We start from the raw sequence: 18,002 nt of genomic DNA on the forward strand, positions 1-18,002 counted from the left end.
CACTATTTTTCACTTATGAAATTAGATCCAAAAAACTGTGAAGTGTTCTATAATTAGTTTGTACAACCAAGCCTAACTCGTTTGATACTATAGATGAATGCATGTTAGAGGCCACTGCCTGAAAACCATCACATGCTGTCTACTATGGACACATTCAGTGCAGTTTGTTTCACAATGACTACAAAGAGAAAACCGTCTGGACCGATGCCTGTTATACATGAAGTTACTCAAAACATGAGTTATATACTCTTTACACATGTTTTTCCCTGCCGATGTAAATCTACGGCAAAAAGCATAAACACTGAGCTCAGCCAGCATGAGTGCTGCAGAAAACAAGCAAAACAAGATTAAGCAATGTTGACATGCTATTAATGAAAACATAACACCATATTCCACTACTTTACATAACAAAAACATTTTAGCAGAAATCATTTTCTATGGGTTTTATTGTGAAGTACCCTAAGGAAGTAGAGGGATGCCGTCAGTTCATGACGTAGGGTTCACTGACATTTTCAAATTGCTTGTTCTGTCATACTAACAGAACAAATTACAAAGATATTCCACATTTACTTAAATAATTATCTCACTTATCATCAGAAGTGACAGTCACAATTGTTGAAGTTTTCATTTAATAATTGCGGCATTGAATTTGGGTCAATCCAATTTTGTTCCTGGTGCACAAAGCAATGAAAAAGCACATTTTAAGTCACCAGCATGGCTTAAACTATTTTCACTAGAATTATTTTCTACTAAAGGAATGGTCTCTCTAAAAACTTGAGACAGTTATGTCCTATTGATTTAGAGGTGGCATGAATGAAAACAAAGTCAATGAAGACACAATAATGGAGATGTACAGAAGCAGCTTTGCTCTAAAGAACTCGAACTGAGACGGCACATGCAAAATAAGAGAGACTGGAGTTCGTAAGTTTGAATCAGCTCCTACTTGTTGTCACAGGAAACATACTAAATTCTCTCAGATTTTGTTCACAAATGTGTTACAACCTGTGTTAAGGAGAACTTCTCCTTTGCCAAGATGCTGATTAAACACTATGACTATGACACAGGTATGCCTTGGGCTTGAAATCATAAAAGAAGACACTGAAGCACTGAATTATGGCTATTTCACATTGGATTACAGATATGTTGTTTTTCCCTAGGAGGGCAAAGTCATGACCTGTCTTACTCTGACTGTGATTGGCTTACAATAATATTCCAATTAAGGCAACAAGTAGTAGCCAAGCCTTAGATCTTTTACTTCATGTCATGACAAATGGGAAGAAAAACAAAAATGTAAAAAAGTATAGTTGGGAAACATTCCCTGTTTGTGGCCAAAAGACTGAAAAATCTGCCGAATTGTTGTTTACTTGACTTTTCCACTGTCTGATGTGTATGATCGTCTTTGTGCCACAAAATACTGAATCCCCCCAGTACTGAGTCATAGTTACTGACTAAAACTTAGTGTGGGTTAATTAGGTTTCAGCAAAGGTCAGGTTTTAGGAATCAAAATCGAACATTTTAATCATTTTTAACTAAATGTTGCATTTGTTTTAAGTGAGTCTTACAGCAGTTTTCAGGAAAAGTCTTGCACAACCAGCACATAGTATCAAACAATGCCTTTACCCATGCTGTTACATACAAACATTAGAAAAGAGTAATGGGTCAAAAGCGCTGAGAAGTGGCTATGAAAAAGTCAACAGTGAATACCTTTATCTGAACCACACATTTGATATCCAGTTTTAACAGTGTAGTAGGGGTGTCACAATTCTCCAAATTCATGATTTGATTTGACTTTTTATTGTTATTTTTCAGCATTGATAGCTATGCCATTGTTATACTATCAACACCTGCCATTTACATGTTTGCATTTATCTTTAAAAAGATACGTTACATGGTATCAATTGTGATACCATTGTTGTTACTGCCAAATTTTTAGCGGAACGCACCACACTAAGGTCACACTAAATTATGTAAACTGTAATAACAATAATTTATTTCACTTGAGATATAATAAGTTAGGTCAAAGACACCAGCCGACCTTTAAGAAGGGTGGCCTTATGGGTAACCTGGACCCTAATATGTGACTTACTATACACTAGCAGGCTTGTTTTGAGTTGAGTCTCCTGGTGCCAGCATGATGTCATGGTCACAGAAACGTGTATGCTATAAGGGGTAATTAAGTCACTCAGTCAGCCGTAACATAGCTAAGATAAACACAATAGTTAACTGAAAGGCTTTGTTGTGTTCACTGCCAAAGAGGAGAAATAAAAAATCTCTGTTCATGCAACATTACTACAGTGTCCCTCTGCATTTTTTTGGCCTTTTTGATAGAGACAGCTGAAATGTGACAGGAATGTGGGGAGAGAGAGATGGGGAATGACATGCAGGAAAGAGCCACAGGTCAGATTCGAACCCTGGGCCGCCACGGCAAGGACTGAGCCTTTGTACATGGGCCGGTTGCTCTGCCAACTGAGCTAAACGACACCTCCTCCTTCCGCATTTTTTACAGGAGAGTTGTGTGCATACCGGCGGAAACTAACTAGTCATGGTGTCAAGAAAAGTACAGCTGCAGGCTACACGTAAGCTCTCGCTATTGCTGATCTTGCTTTTGATTTCAATGATCAAAACTGAAATCTCATATTCGATCAATTTACAATTTAGAATTGATATCATGACACCCCTATAATAAAAAAATGCAAACTATTATCATATCAAATTTGAATTATAATAAAAACTGTGTCTGATTACTGTGCTTGCTTGATTACTCATGAAAAATGTACGTTAAATATTGTCCAGCATTACCCAAAGTTAACAGACACAGGTGTAACATACAGCGTTTTGTTGGTGGGAGGTAGTGACAGTGCTCTGGAGATTTTTCAGCCTTCTAAGAGGACTAAGTCTGATACATTTTTAACTGTGCTGAGGGAAACTTTATCAAAGATGCTCACGCTGAGACTGTGAAAAGGGGGAACACTTCAAATCTTATTAGTCATCATCACGACCGCCACATACTACTTTATAAATGCATGATAAGTGAACTTTTAGCTCAGTGCATGACATGGGGACGTGGGAACAGTTAAAATGTTTGTCTTTCTCAATGTAAATTGAAGCTTTCAGTATTATCTACGCTTAAAAAAATACTACGTGTTGCTCTGCTCCTGTATGCACACAACAACACGTTGCATAATCACCCAACCTACATATTTTGTTCATTTAGAATCGTCATTAAAACCTGCTGTCATTAAATTGGATGTAAATGTCTTTCAAGAGAAAAAACACAATAGACTCCTACAAAGAGTGTTTTTCTATCAATAAGTGGGCTCATTTCAATGACTATCAGAGTTCTTAAGACTCATTTGTACTTATGTAAATCATGCATATGCACTCAAATGCAGCAGAAGATAGATCGTGTGTAATAATAATAATGTAACAATAAGACCAATAATAATACGATTAATAATATATTTGCTATTCCTTTGTTTACAGTGTGGCCATGCAGCAAATAAACAGAAAATGCATAGTGCTTTATTAATCTTTTTATTTTCAGGTTTCAATACAAAACTTTTCAGTACTTTTTCAACAATTTCAGCACCTTTTAACAATACTGTGATAACCGTGAAAACTTTCATCACTACATGACATTTTTATACTGTTTCATTTCTACTCCAGTTCAACACGTTTGAATCTTTTCTCTTTTTTTGGCCTTTTTCAAGCTTTTTTGTATAGACTCAGATTCGAAACTTCGCCTTTGTACATGGGGCGGCTGGCTGCTCTACCGAGCTAAGCAACGCCCATGGATGCTTTTATTTTTATTTGAATGTTTCTTATTTCTTTATCATTAGCATTTTTTTTTTTAAATATTTCAGATAAAGAGCCATTTTTGATTATCAAAAAATAGTGAGAAGATATAAGCGTAACCTTTTATGATTGAAAATCACAAATCTGGCAGCATTGTATCCAAGTGTCTTACATTTATCTATGTATTTTCTTTACTTTCGTTACTTTTTGGCCAACCATTAGGGAGCAACCATCTATCTAAAATTGGCCAATAATTTTGGCTTACCAATTTATGAGTCCGCTCAGCTGCCAACCCACAGTACTTCAGTAGCTGCCGCATACACATAAAGCCTTATGTATCCAATTTTATCTGAGCGGCAAAACCTGAATTCTTTGGCAACCGTTTTGTTCATTCAAGTTTTGGCTTCAGTGGTGTCAGCTGAGAACTGTTTGGTTGATGATCTGGACTACACCAAATCAATGTATTTTGAGATGTGGCAAGAGTCAGCCTAAATGAATAATTCATTTGGTAATTTTCCTTATTAAGAAAAAGTATTTCTAGAAGAAGCTTTTAATAATCATTGTTACTCAAGCTGCCCAGTTTGTCAATGAATAAAGGTGTTTGTCCTTGATCTTAAAGCTACTCTTTGTCTTTTCCCAGATTTCTTTCAATGAATTTTAAATGACCTCTCTCACTTTCTTTTTAAGCTGATTCACAGAGTCTCCTATTCAGCTGGAACTGTACATAATCAGGGGAAAACCCTTACAGTAAGCGAGCCCAATGCCTCTGAATAGAACAGTGGAATATTTCACCTCACATCACAAGAGGTGACTGTTTCCTGAGCAACAAGAAAACACCCAGAGAGAGAGCAAGAGAATTAAGAGACAGACACCCAACAAACAGACAAAGAAGAGCAAAAACAAAAAAGACTGAGAGTCTTAGAGGCGGGGCTTTATACTGTACCACACTATTACCCAGATTTTTAATCATGTTCACATATGCGAGCAGAAACGCTGAAAGGCAGCAGGGTAACTGACAGCTGAGTGTACAGGAAGCCAACATTCAGTAGAGGAGATTTGTCATAACCATGAGCAACCAGTTCCACATAGCAAACTTTTAGAAAGTTAATTATCGGAACATATTGTGACTTTTGGTGCAGCTGCTAGAAGAGATGTAGAAAACACTGTTGTTTTATTTTTTATTTTTTTGGACAACACTTTGATTAAAAAACTGCAGAATTGGTTAAATAGATGTTGACAATGACAATGAGATCAATTACAGCCCAGTTCAAGCAACATTCAACTATAAGAAGCTCAGTAAAGTAAAAAACAGTCAGATATTCACAGTAGAGGTTCCAGGTTGTTAGAAGAAGAAGAAGAACAAGCCCTGACTTGATCTTTGCCTTCAGAGAAGGAGACAAACTCAGGAGAGTGCAACTCTCTGGCTGTGTGATGCCGTATTACGCTCCAGTTATTAATTTGGACAGGTGCCCCCCTTTTGGGCCAAGTCATACAGTCCGGACCAGATTAAAACCACTTGCACAGTGGTGCTTTTATTCCTATGCTTATTCCAGCCACAGTTTTTCCCCTCGTCCCATCTCCAAATCAAACTTCTTCTTCTTTTTTTTTTTTTTTTTTTTTTTAAATCGAAGGAAAAATTTATTTAAGATTGCATAAGCCAAACCTTCATGGAGTCATTACTTTGCCAGAGCTCCATGAAAAGGACACATCCGGAGAATTCACAAGTTCCAATGGTCTGGGCCCGAAGATAGAAACAAATGAAGAAACTGAACTTGAACGTGGATACAAAGAAAGCCAATGCAAATGCCACTGATTAATACACGTGTGTGTTTAAATACAGTCAACCTGTCACAACGACATTAACAAATGTTAACTGAATAAACACGACAAATGCAACAAGTTAAATGATCCATGGCCACTTGCAATGTTTGCCATTTCACTAGAACACCACCTAGCCTTGTCTAGCCGCAGGCATGTGCACACCTGTTTCATTAATACATGTCAAAGGAATGGACTAATTGCCTCTAGTTAACATAGCAAACATGTAAATGACTCGTTGCGTTGCTTCAAGTTTCAACAAGTAAATACGATAAAATCTGCTCCTGTCAGTCATAACTGATAAACTCAACCAACCATTCACCTGTAAAACAAGTTCATTTATCCACATTAATGTATGAGCAGTAGTAATAAGTAATAATACTAATGTTGATTTCAGTCCTGTAACATACCTTTAAGCATTTTTCATAGATGTATATCCATTAACTAGCCAATATAATTCCCATTCGTTCAAGCGATAATTTGAAGTGATTTTAACAGGATGTGAACAATAATACAGGTAACGTCCTTTTCTGCCAGAAGCTAAAAGCAGCACGGTAGTTTATTTTCCTTTTGTTACCTTAATTAAATTAAAAACAGGTTCACGTTGTTCTTAACATTTAACATGACACATTTATGGTGTACCTGCTTGTTCCATCATTTGGCTTAATCTATAATACACAATCCATCTATCTCAACCGTTTTTATGTCTGCAACATTGCATCAACTGGAACAGTTTGCAATGTCACAAATGACACATTCCTTATAGTTTAGTGTGAAATACCTGCCATCTTCAGAAGCCTTGCAGATTAAGGTTTTACACTTTAGTATGTTAGTAAGACATCACTCATTCTAATTTCTTCACAGTTAAGCTTCTACTGACGGCTAACCTTTATTCTATTGTTATACTCATACAATTAGAATAATTGTTAATTAATCTATAATTAATAATTAATTAATAAACCCAGGAACCGCATAATCTTGTTTTATTCTCTTCTTCTTATTCTCTATCGCCTTATAAAAAATAAAAAAATACTATCCTGTGACGTTTATCCTATTTGTTAGTCATTCTCACCTAAGTAGAATAGTTTAGCCTGGAGGAGAGAGAGGGCAGTGTCATGCGGCAAAGATCCTTGTCTCGAGTCAAACCCAAGACATCTCACTTAGCATGGCATACACATGAGATCACCGATCCACCAGGACAAAGACTATTTTCAACTTCTTTGTGTTGTGATATTATTTGACACAACTGCGACAATGCATACTCTACTGTTTGAACTTTTTTGTTTAACTTAAGAGGTAAAAAGCACATGACTGAAGACTGAATCACTGATATGTTAAGTGAAGAGGCACCTTTACAGTTACCTATCCCTATTTGTGTTCATGTCCCTCTGTGACATCAAGCGCTCGAAACAAACCTTTCATTAAGGAGCCACAGAAGACAACCCATAATTGATTTCTGGCACCTGAAGAGTCGATGTGGTTTGATTCTGTTAAGTTTTTTGAGAACTACCTGTTAAACTAGTGACAAAGATTTGAATAGAGTTTGCTTTAACTGACTAGGGCTTATTATTTCCACACCTTTTAACTCCAGGCTTGATGAATCAAATGTGTGACTTAGAGGACATGTCAAATCTATTTTTAAAAAGGTGCTGAGCTAGTGTTTGCTTTCACTATGGTAACAATCCTAATAAAAACTAAAATTGCAAAAAAAAAAATGTTATCAGTACAATCAAGTCACATTTGAATGCATTAATTGCTGGATGTGCAAGAATTAGATAGCGCTCTTATTATTAACTGTACACAAACTTTTGTGGCTGTGCTCACTTAAATCTTTCTGTTTAATTAAAGTAATATTATTTTATAGAGTCAAAAGTACACATATCTACAGCGAGGTTTTTACAGTGAGATAACAGCTGACAGGTTACACCAGCATCTGCACCTCGTTAACAAGAAAACTTTTGACAACATAAGCATGTGCTTCTTTGCAGAAATGTGACATTCAGACTCTCTCTGTCTGTCTGTCTCTGCCATACTTGACTAAACACCGTATCAGCCACACTGTGTCTGCTGCTGCAGTCCCGCTAAAGTTACACGGCGTCCGCCTTCACAGTTGACAAACTACCTGCAGCAGAAAGTACAAAAAGACACTCACAGGGTTTCATGTGCTGCCTGCAGCTTGAATCATGAGCACACGGCCAATAACAGCACTGTGCTAACCTGCTAGCACGTGGGGCTAATGACAGCTGGTGTGTTGTGGACATTAGCTCGGTAAAGAGGACATGTGATGTTTCTAATATCTTTAATTTCTCAAGGAAAACACACACACACACACTTGTTAGGTTCGGTTCCTCTTTCACACACAGCAGTGCAAAAGCTGTCGGGTTAAATTAAGCCAACAGTAGCTGAAGTGTGTAACTCAAATGTTACAGCACACCGTGCCCGTGAGTTTACTCCCAGTGATGTTACATGTATGAGACCGAGGAAACGCACTGACCTGCGGGGCCTAGCGGCTGCTGCTGCCCGTCCTCTCCGAAGATCAGTCTGAAGTCCAGCTCCTCATTCCCGGGGCAGTTTGCAGTAGTCATCGGGTTTGACAGCTCGGGTTTTTTTTTTTTTTTTTTCCCCCGCCACTCGACCGTCGACCGCTGGAGCAATTTATGCTCTCCTAAAAAAATGTCACAACATTTACCGACCGCCACGAACTTCAACTTTTTTTTTTTTTTTGTTAGTTCATTGAAACCATTTGGCATATATATATATGTATAATAAATTTATATATACACGCAGTAGTCGCGCTCTTTTTTCCCACCCCTGCTTTTCGTTTTGACAAATCCAAAATACGGCTCGTTGGCTCCTCTTCCTCCGGCGAATTTCTGGCTTCAACTTCAGAGAAAGTCGCCTGCCCCCCTCTGTCACTGTTTCACTCTGACTGTTCCTAGTCAAGCACAAAGAAGTGTTTTAATGTTCGCTCTAAAGCCGATACAAATGTCCGTTTAATTACCCTGTTCCCTCTTTCTCTGTATCTCTCCTCCTGTCTCTCTCTCTCTCTCTCTCTCTCTCTCTCCGGAGCTCCTATCCCAACTTTTACTAACCCCGCGTGACAAGGCAGTCCAGTGGTGACGTCAACAGACACAACACAACACGGGGCGCGCACGCACACACACACACACACGTGCACACGCGCACGCACACACACGCTCAAAGCTCCTCGGTTAATACAGTTAATAAACAGTTTATTAAAAACTTACCAAAGTTATGAGCTTAAAATATATTGGTTTTTATGTTCTGTCACCAGAGTGACTGTAAAGTAAAATAAAACATGCAAAAAGCATAAATATTTAATTTGATATATTGTTATGTTCAGTTGTTTTGCACATAACAAACATTTTGCCCTCCTGCAACCACTCTATGCTCTATTTAATCCTTAGATTACCTTCACATTTTACATCTTCCTGTGGTTCCAATCCAAGCCAGGATTGGTAAGTATAATGACATGATGCACTTTTTACCTTTAGATCCCTTGAGCCCGTCAGCACAGAGGTCCATTAATTTCTAATCAGCCAATTTAGACTTGTGAATGGGGCTATATTGTAGGTAGGGAAGAATAGATATCCTGATCACGATCATAGCTGTTTGAATCATTTAGGTGGTGGTAGGTAAATAGCACCTTAAGCCAAGTGATGTTGAAAAACACGCTACTTGTGTGTTCCCATGAAAAACCCGTAGTTATTTCCCACTTTATCCCTGATTCTATTGGACTTATTTTAAAATGTTCTCTAAATTTATTGAATGAAATGTTGATTTTGCACAGTGTTTCCCACTCAGTGAGACGATTTGGCTATTAGGACCCTCCCCTGAAGTGTTAACCAAAGGTGAAATAATGGCTGAGAAGATGAACACACTGTATTGGGATACAACCAGTTGAAAATGTCTTTGTCAAATGTAATTCTGACATGGAAAACTAATGAGGAGTTTTGCTTCTTGTGCATAATCAGTACTCACACTGTATATTCACATTCTGAGGGATTCCTTTCTGTCACAAATCACAATGCAAGTCTTTCTTACCAAAGATAAGAGCAAGTCTGTGGTTGGGTTAAATTAAAGTAAATCCTTCTGTACATGGGCTGTTCCACTCCCTTTAACCTCGGTGTCTCCAGCCAACCCATCATGCTTCTCGGGTTAATCTTTATTGGATACTGGCAGCAGGTCCGGTGGTATTCAAATTTCTGTTGTGATGGCCCATATCTGTGATGTGTGCACACACACACGCACACACACACATACTTGCGGCTGATCAAGATCATCTGTTTTACCAAAGGCTTTTGCAGCACTGATAAGCAGTGTTATAAAATTTATAAAAATAAGTTTTTATGATGGCCATTACATTTTATTCCACCTATCATATATGAATGAAGTAAAAAAAAAAAGTTTGGGGTTTTTATGATGACCTTGCCATAAAAGAAACAAACTGAGTACATATATAGTATTTGTGAAGAAATGAAATGAAATATTTTTCTAAAAAACTCAAAACAACACTTATTTTATTTTATTATTTTATTATTATATTGCTGAAATAAACTTCTGCAAGAGCACATTTTGATGTAAATCAGTCTGTCAGCACAAATTGCACGCGCAGCAGACAACAGCCTGTTATTTTTCTGACACAGCCACACTACATATACCTATGCAAGATGCATGTGGGCGTACAGACAGGCGCTCAGCTCACAAATACATCTGAAAGCATCAATATCACATTTCCTGTGGTCTTTATTTCCAAGCAAAAGCACAAGATTTAACCCTTCTTACTTATATGCCATCTTCTGAAGCAATTCTCTGCCAACAGACGTTTGTTCTTCTCAGTGCTGTAAGGATTGGTGTGATTAGAGTTCTGAATATACACCAAAATTGTTATATTTTCAGTTTCTTTTCTAAACTTATCTCAATTCAATGGTATCCTGTTATTTTAGGCTGCTCCCAGATGTGTATTAAAACCAATTCAACAAAAAACTAAATTATTCTACTTCACTCAAATACTTGGAAAAAACAAACATCGGTAGAACAAGGACAAAAATGTTCCACTGTAACAGATGTATAGTTACTTGATTTAAATAAGTAATAAATAGGTAGCATTACTACAAGTAACTATTTTTAAGGACTACTATGAGTTACTCACACATAATTATTGCATAAATTAAGTCCCAACCTAAGTACTAACTAATCCCAGTCTGTATTCAGTGCCACTCTCGAAAGAGTTGAGTATTTTAATGTTCATAAACAAGTCTTTTATGAAATGAACTTGAATGGAAAAGTAAAACAAATTTACTGGAATATCGTCCTCATGTCCTGGCTGTGATCCAAGGCAACATATTTGAGTCAATCAACGTGCATAATGAAAGTAAAATACTGACTCAAGAATGTTCCTTAAAAATGTCAAATAAAAAAAAATAATATATAATATATATATAATATAAAAGCATTGAAGTTTTCTCTTTCTCAGTTAGAACTATTAAACCGTGGAATTGAATATTTTCCACATGGGTTAAAATAGAAAGCAACACATAAAGTTTAACTGATCTAGACAATTGACAATTCTTAATTCACTGACTCTATATTCATTTTTTTCACAAGTATATTCTTAATAAATTGTTAGTGACTGTCATATTATTATGTAGCAGTCACATAACTTGACTGAACTTTCTCCTGTGCAGCAATCTCCAGACCCACCCAAGTCTAATTCAGGTTACCTCCGTCTCTTATCTTCACAGATGACCTTTGAAGGGAGAAGATAAAGAAAACAAATTGTGTGGGAGGCTGTAGATGTGGTTTGTGATATTTTGTTCTTGTAAAGCAACTTATGAAGGAAAAAAAAACAGCATCTGCCCCCACACTAGTCCTGTTTGAGAGGTGTCACTCTTTCAAGGATTGGGGTTTGCACATACTGCAGCAATGCAATGCAGCACCTTGGCAACAAGCACGATGTTCACTAAATGTCAACAAATATCAAATTGCATGCACATCAGAATGTCAGCTGATAAGTCTCACTTGGGCAATCACCTTTGTAGAAAAACAAACTTTGACATTCTGCAACATTTCAAAAGTAAAAAGAAAAGTGTAATTTCTGTCATTCGTTTTTTTATGTCTTAACTGTGGATGTCATGATGTGGTTGACATGGACTACAGTATGTTGATTATGCAACAGAGTTGAACAGTGAAAATATTTTGCAGAACAGTTAATACTGTACAAACAATACGTTTTATTTCTTTTGAAAACATGTGGAAGAATATATTGTAGACTTGTAGGCAAAAAAAAAATCAAGCATTACAGGTCTGATTAGGATTTCAGGTGGCTTGAAAACCTTGTTGATTTATGCTGCCCTCTTTTGTTCAGTCTGTGAAACTGACTATTGATTCAGTCTGATGACTAAGTCGGACAATCACAAGTTGGCTATCTGGACATAAAATACTGCGTGCAGTGGGAATTTAACTCATTTTAATGTAAAGATACAGATAAAACCAGTTCTAACATCCTTTATTAGGAGACAGTAATATAAGACCCCAGTTCATAGAGACTCCAGCTGCCACAGCATTGGTTTGTCCAACACGTGACAGAGGTTCTATTGCTGTTTTTGATGTTCTGAAGCTACAGTAAATCAATCAGTGAGCTAATTCATTCAGCACATGGGAAGGGTGGCCGATGTATGATCAATGCTAGATGTGACAGCAGCACTGCATTTTTTTTATGAATGAAACTGTCCTTTGCAGGGAAGAATATGATGGCAAGATAAAATATGTGAAGCAAAATAAATGAATGAAAACAATCCTAGCAGGCAACTGGAGAGATACAGGGTCAAACAGTAGAAGCTTGTGTGCTCTTTTGGACTCTCTCTGGATGCATGTCTGGTTAAATTAGTCTCTTATTAGTTAACACCCCGGGTGGCAGCAAAGCAGCAAAATGGATTACCCTCCTAAAGGACCCCTGGACAGGCAAATATCATGCCTGTCTTTTGCCTTTAAGTTGTAATTCACAAGTGTATACTACATACTATCTTGACATGTATATGAAGATGACTAAGTCCGATAATAAGGCAAAAGATATTAATATAATATAAGTGTATTTACAGTGTATTGGTCTTGGTCTGTGCGATTGACCAGAACTCAGAGTCATGAGGACAGTTATTGACAGTCACTGTTGTGTCAATGACACTGCTCTTTCTCACCCTTCTCCAATCAATTACATTCTCTGACATTAATGTACCTCAGGCAGTGCTGATTCATTAGGACAGTGATCAGCTGATTGATTTCCTGTTAGAACAGACATACCATGTACAAGACTTCGAAAGAAACACACTGATCATGTTAGACATTTGTCTGGGCGGGATGCTCACATTGGTTTGCTGTTCAACGTTACATATTTATATTCCATTATTTTAATTCCAAATATATTTATATATGGAAACACTGTTAACTTAATGGAATTATCAGCCAAGTGATATATGGATAGATGTTTGTTTGTTTGTTGTTTGCTTTCCTTTTTTTTTTTTAGAATAGTACATTAAAATAATGAAATCTTTAGATAATTAAAGGTTTCAAAGCAATTCGTTTGCAGCATTTAAAATTAATTAATGTATCAATTCTCCTGGAGGTTTACTTTAAGTATTGTTTATGTGTCTGTTTATATGTATTAATTTTTGTTCTTTTACATTCATGTTTATGTTCTCATATCTGTGTTTGAGACTAAATAAAATTAAATAAAATTAAATTAATAAAATAAAATAAAATAAAATTAATAAAATACAAACATTGCAACTCTAGAAACTGTATTTCTAGGTACGTCATCACTCCACGTCCACCTGATGTCATCGACATTCGCCAAGAAAGCATGGTGATACAGCTGTCATTAAAACATGATGCTAACATGATGCTAACATGATGCTAACAGACGTAAGGTGACTTCTGAAGCCTCCCTGCTGATCTAAACCGGGATCTTCATTCATTCGCATTTTATACTCGTGTTAGCTGCTAGTTACAGACCGACATGCACTCTGTGAAGGTCGGCTGTTTGGCTGCGTCCAGAGCTCTCTCCTCCAGTAGGACTCTCCGTCCCGACTCTGTTAAAGTGTTTGCCTGTTGTGGACTTCATGGCTCTGTGGGTCAGACTCGCTCTTGTCAAACAGCAGCCACGCCGGGTGAGACCGCAGTTATTCGGATCCCTCGCTACATGCAGACGCGCGTCGACAACGTGAAGCAGACTCGAGGTAAATTCAAGATCAACACCATCAAAGGTGGCAGGATCCTGATCCAGAGCAAAGACCCTAACCTGAACCAGTCTGTGGGATACATACTTGGGAAGTTCGAGCAGCCTAGTCTCTGTTCTAAAGGATGGAAACACAACAGATCATTTGGCGACTATTTCACCATCAACAACATCAAGGCTGTTGCACCCTTTGTTGCTGAAAACCAGGAGGATGTTGAACAGCAAGCATCGTTTAGTAACCTCCGCATCTGCAAGGAGCTGGTGGAAGCTTTGGATAAGATGAACATTACCCATCCCACCACTGTACAGCTGCAGACCATCCCAAAGGTCATGAAAGGTCAGAACATTGTCTGTGCTGCAGAGACGGGCAGTGGGAAAACGCTGAGTTACCTCCTGCCTGTTGTTCACAGACTGCAGGCCGATAAAGAATCCGAGACGTACGATGAGGGAGCGCACAAGATTCGCGCTGTGGTTCTTGTGCCTTCCAGAGAGTTGGCTGAGCAAGTGGCAGCTGTATCCAGGACTCTGTGTGCTCCATTTGGTTTGCTTACAAAGACTGTGGGTGGTGGCCGAGGTGTAGGACACATCAAGATGGTCTTTAAGGGGGATCAGCCGGATATTTTGGTGGCTACACCGGGTGCTTTGGTGAAGGCCCTTCGGAGACGCTACCTGGACTTCAGTGAGTTGAGCTTCTTCGTTGTAGACGAGGCCGACACCATGTTTGACCCCAGCTTTTCTGATATGCTGGAGAACATCCTGCTCCACACAAACATCGCTAGTAATCCCAAGGAAATACGAGGCCCGGGGCACAAAGCCCAGCTGTTGGTGGTGGGGGCCACGTTTCCGGGTGGTGTTGGGGAAGTGCTCGGCAAGGTGACAGACCTCGGCAGTATGGTGGTCATCAAGAGCAAGATGCTGCACTTCCTCATGCCACATGTCAAGCAGACGTTCCTGAAGGTGAAGGGTGCTGACAAGATCCTGGAGCTCCATCAAGCCCTGAAGATGCTCCAACAGGACAAAGGAGGGGGTGCTGTTGTGGTGTTCTGCAACAAGTCTGCCACCGTCAACTGGCTGGGATATTCGCTGGAGGAGATGGGGGTGCAGCACGTACGTCTGCAAGGGGAGATGCCCGCTGTTGTGCGTGCAGGAATCTTCCGCTCCTTCCAGAAGGGAACGGTCGACGTGTTGATATGCACAGACATTGCGTCACGTGGCCTGGACACGTCCCGAGTGCGCTTGGTTGTCAACTACGACTTCCCAGAAACCCATACAGACTACATCCACAGAGCAGGGAGAGTGGGGAGGGCAGGAGGGGTGGAGGATGGGGAGGTGCTCAGTTTTGTCACTCATCTGTGGGATGTGGAGCTGGTGCAGAAGATTGAAACCGCTGCACGTAGAAGAACTAGTCTGCCAGGGATGGAGTCTGATATACATAAGCCAAAACCCAAAGCAGTAGAAGTAGAGGGGTAGATGTGGGGTTTTTTGTATGCTTGCAAGTGGAAGAGCTTCTCATCTGTGTAGTGTTGTATTGATAAACAATAAATCTACAAAATATTGTCAGCAGAAATGGTAAGCAAGATAACTATTCAAAGTAATGACAAAAAAATGTTTCTCCTCTGTCTACTGTGACATATTCCCCCAGTTTTGGTTGACAGGGATGGAAATTCTACAAAAATTAACCCAAGACTCTGGAAATCGCCCAGCGTACGCTTGAATCTTCTTTCGCCATGATTTAAAAAAAAGTTGTTAACCTGTATGTCCTGATGTAAAAAATGTTTGTATGTGCACATTACAGATGTTTGTTCTTTAGATGTAATATACTACTAATCTTACAGTACTGTCAATCAACTGATGCAGTATTCATATTAAAAATGCTTCAATTTCACAGTAAAATGTAATTCTGTATTCTTCTTATCTTGTTTTATTTATCTTATCTATTTAATTAAACTGGAAATGCAAAATCTTTGAAGAATATAACAGCCATTTTCCTTTTTAGCAGAAGTATGATTTCCTTTAGCATAGATCTATTTTCAAAAGTGTGTTGGCCCTTTTGTGGCTTCATTTGGATGCAAAAAACTTTGAAAAATGGCAACATCAGCCTCTAATCCGTAATACTGAGAACAGAAGCTGAATACCTAGTCATTGAATGAGACATTACTTTAGACCTGTTGAACCACACCTAACTAAATACATTTCCAGATATGGTATTAAAATAAGTCGGTGTCTCCAACATTGGCCCATGACACAGTACCTAGAAAATGGAAAAAGAAAAAACGTTTTAAAGTTTAAAACTTTTTAGATTATTTCATCTATTTATATATCTTACATCAACTGAAACTGTCAAGTGGACAAATCCTAATTTACTCTTAGAGATCAATTTTTATCTTTAACCACAACTTTTTTTTCTGTAGTGTGTACTGCATGTGTTTAGTCACAAGGTGGTAGCATTGGAATTCTACTTAAACGTGCACAGAGTTTTGTGCTCAATACAATCAACTCAACACATGCATATTACAACAACATATTGAGGACAGTCACAAGCCCATCTGCTACTTCCTGAAAGGTGCCTGTGGGTTCCAGTACCTTTTATGTTTGCTGTACAGAAACACTTCATCAAACTACAGTAAGTTGAACCCAAGCCAAGGCCTGACATCTCTACTGTTGATGTGGTAGGTCCTGCTGTACTTGAAAGGATTTCTTCCCCCTCTTCCACGCCTGCGGGTGCTTGTTGAAAGGAAACCACAAACGTGTCAACATGAAAATCTGCCAGAGAGAAGAAAATCTTTGGGATTTTATTTCAAAGATAACTTTTCTTCTGACCCTGGTGTTATGAAATCTGGTTCAGTGGGTGTTTTAAAGAAGGTTTTTACTTTTTTTTTGAGAATAATGGACAGATCATGACAAACTTTCAAGTAGACATTTCTGCCTGGAAACAGTATGAGCTCTTATTTTGTTTGTCTTGTTACACACCTGGTGATTTATGCTGCAGTCTTTGTGGAAGTATAGAGATTATAGAGTCAGACGGACCTCAGTGTGAGACAGACGGGCAAACATGTTAACAGCTCTGACAGTAACAAGGGGCTTCCATCAGAATGTCTGGAATCTAGCTGTGATTGTCCTGCCCCAGCTCGGGTCAACATCTTTAAGCTTTGCCCCCTCTTAGGTTCACATTTCACCCAACTGTACCCTGACAACAGGGTCCACTTATAGCATGTGGAGCAAATGTCTCCAATCCCCCAGTTTATATTTTTGTCCCACTTCAACTCAGCTGACCCCTGCAAAAATTAGATAATAATAAACTCTATCAAATGTCCCACTTCCTGGTAGTATTTTACAGCTAAAATAATTTTAGACCATAGGGCTTAGACCTTAAAGGGCCACTCCACCAGTTTCACACATGATGGTCAGTTTACTTATTACAAGCAGTACTTCGCAAGCTGTGAAAGCGTGTGGTCAGGAGCTACACATTTACAACAAGAATCCCGTGTAAGGGGCATAAAGTTTGAGTAGTATCCAGGATTTTTACATACTAGTGACGAAAAACCAGGATATGTGCTTTCACACAAAAATATATTTTTCTTATTGTTCGTTGACTTGGATGTTTGAGGTTCTGTGCATACTGATGTTTGTGTGGAGTTTGACACTTGAAGGCATCCGTTAAAGGGGGAAAGTTTCTCTGTTTCTAGCAGAGTTTATGTAGTACTTGTAGGACATCACAACTAGTTTTTGAAGCCAGTCATAGTCTAATATGCAACTGCGTTTCCAGTGAAGTCTTGTGATCAGTAGATAAACGTATACAAAGTCTGAAGGAAAATTAGTAGTCAGGCTGAATTGAACTTTTCATGTCAGGAATGTTTCTCACAAGTTCCTCACCACTATGGAAGATCAGTACTAAATAGCTGGAGTAGCTCTTGGAAAACATGCTCCTGGTTTGGGGAACAATGCGTGGAAGAAGCTTAAAAATGGCTGTCTGGAGGTGCCTTACTCCTCACCAGCCAGCCTACAGTAAAACAAACAAAGAACATCCCTGAACTTCCTGTCAAATATTTGAGCAGGTGGTGATGTTTGGATGTCTTTAACAGGGGGGCTCTCCTTTCTTTCTTTCTTTCTTTCTTTCTTTCTTTCTTTCTTTCTT

The 18,002-nt window shown here is 38.6% G+C and overlaps 2 protein-coding genes across 2 annotated transcripts in view; one reads left to right on the plus strand and one right to left on the minus strand.

Moving 5' to 3' along the window:
• Positions 1-8,703, minus strand: part of nfatc3a (nuclear factor of activated T cells 3a) — a 62,522-nt gene extending 53,819 nt beyond the window's left edge. Inside the window, exon 1 of the mRNA XM_010730684.3 lies at positions 8,108-8,703. Within this exon, the coding sequence (XP_010728986.2) occupies positions 8,108-8,363 (256 nt within the window). The 5' untranslated portion in view covers positions 8,364-8,703. The remainder of the gene's footprint in view (positions 1-8,107) is intronic.
• Positions 8,704-13,459: 4,756 nt separating this feature from the next.
• Positions 13,460-15,846, plus strand: ddx28 (DEAD (Asp-Glu-Ala-Asp) box polypeptide 28). The gene has a single exon (XM_010730568.3). It carries the CDS (start codon positions 13,649-13,651, stop codon positions 15,335-15,337), a length of 1,689 nt encoding a protein of 562 aa, XP_010728870.3. The 5' UTR covers positions 13,460-13,648; the 3' UTR covers positions 15,338-15,846.
• Positions 15,847-18,002: the final 2,156 nt, after the last annotated feature.

Source organism: Larimichthys crocea, chromosome VIII (genome assembly GCF_000972845.2).
Source record: "Larimichthys crocea isolate SSNF chromosome VIII, L_crocea_2.0, whole genome shotgun sequence".
NCBI lineage: Eukaryota > Metazoa > Chordata > Actinopteri > Sciaenidae > Larimichthys > Larimichthys crocea.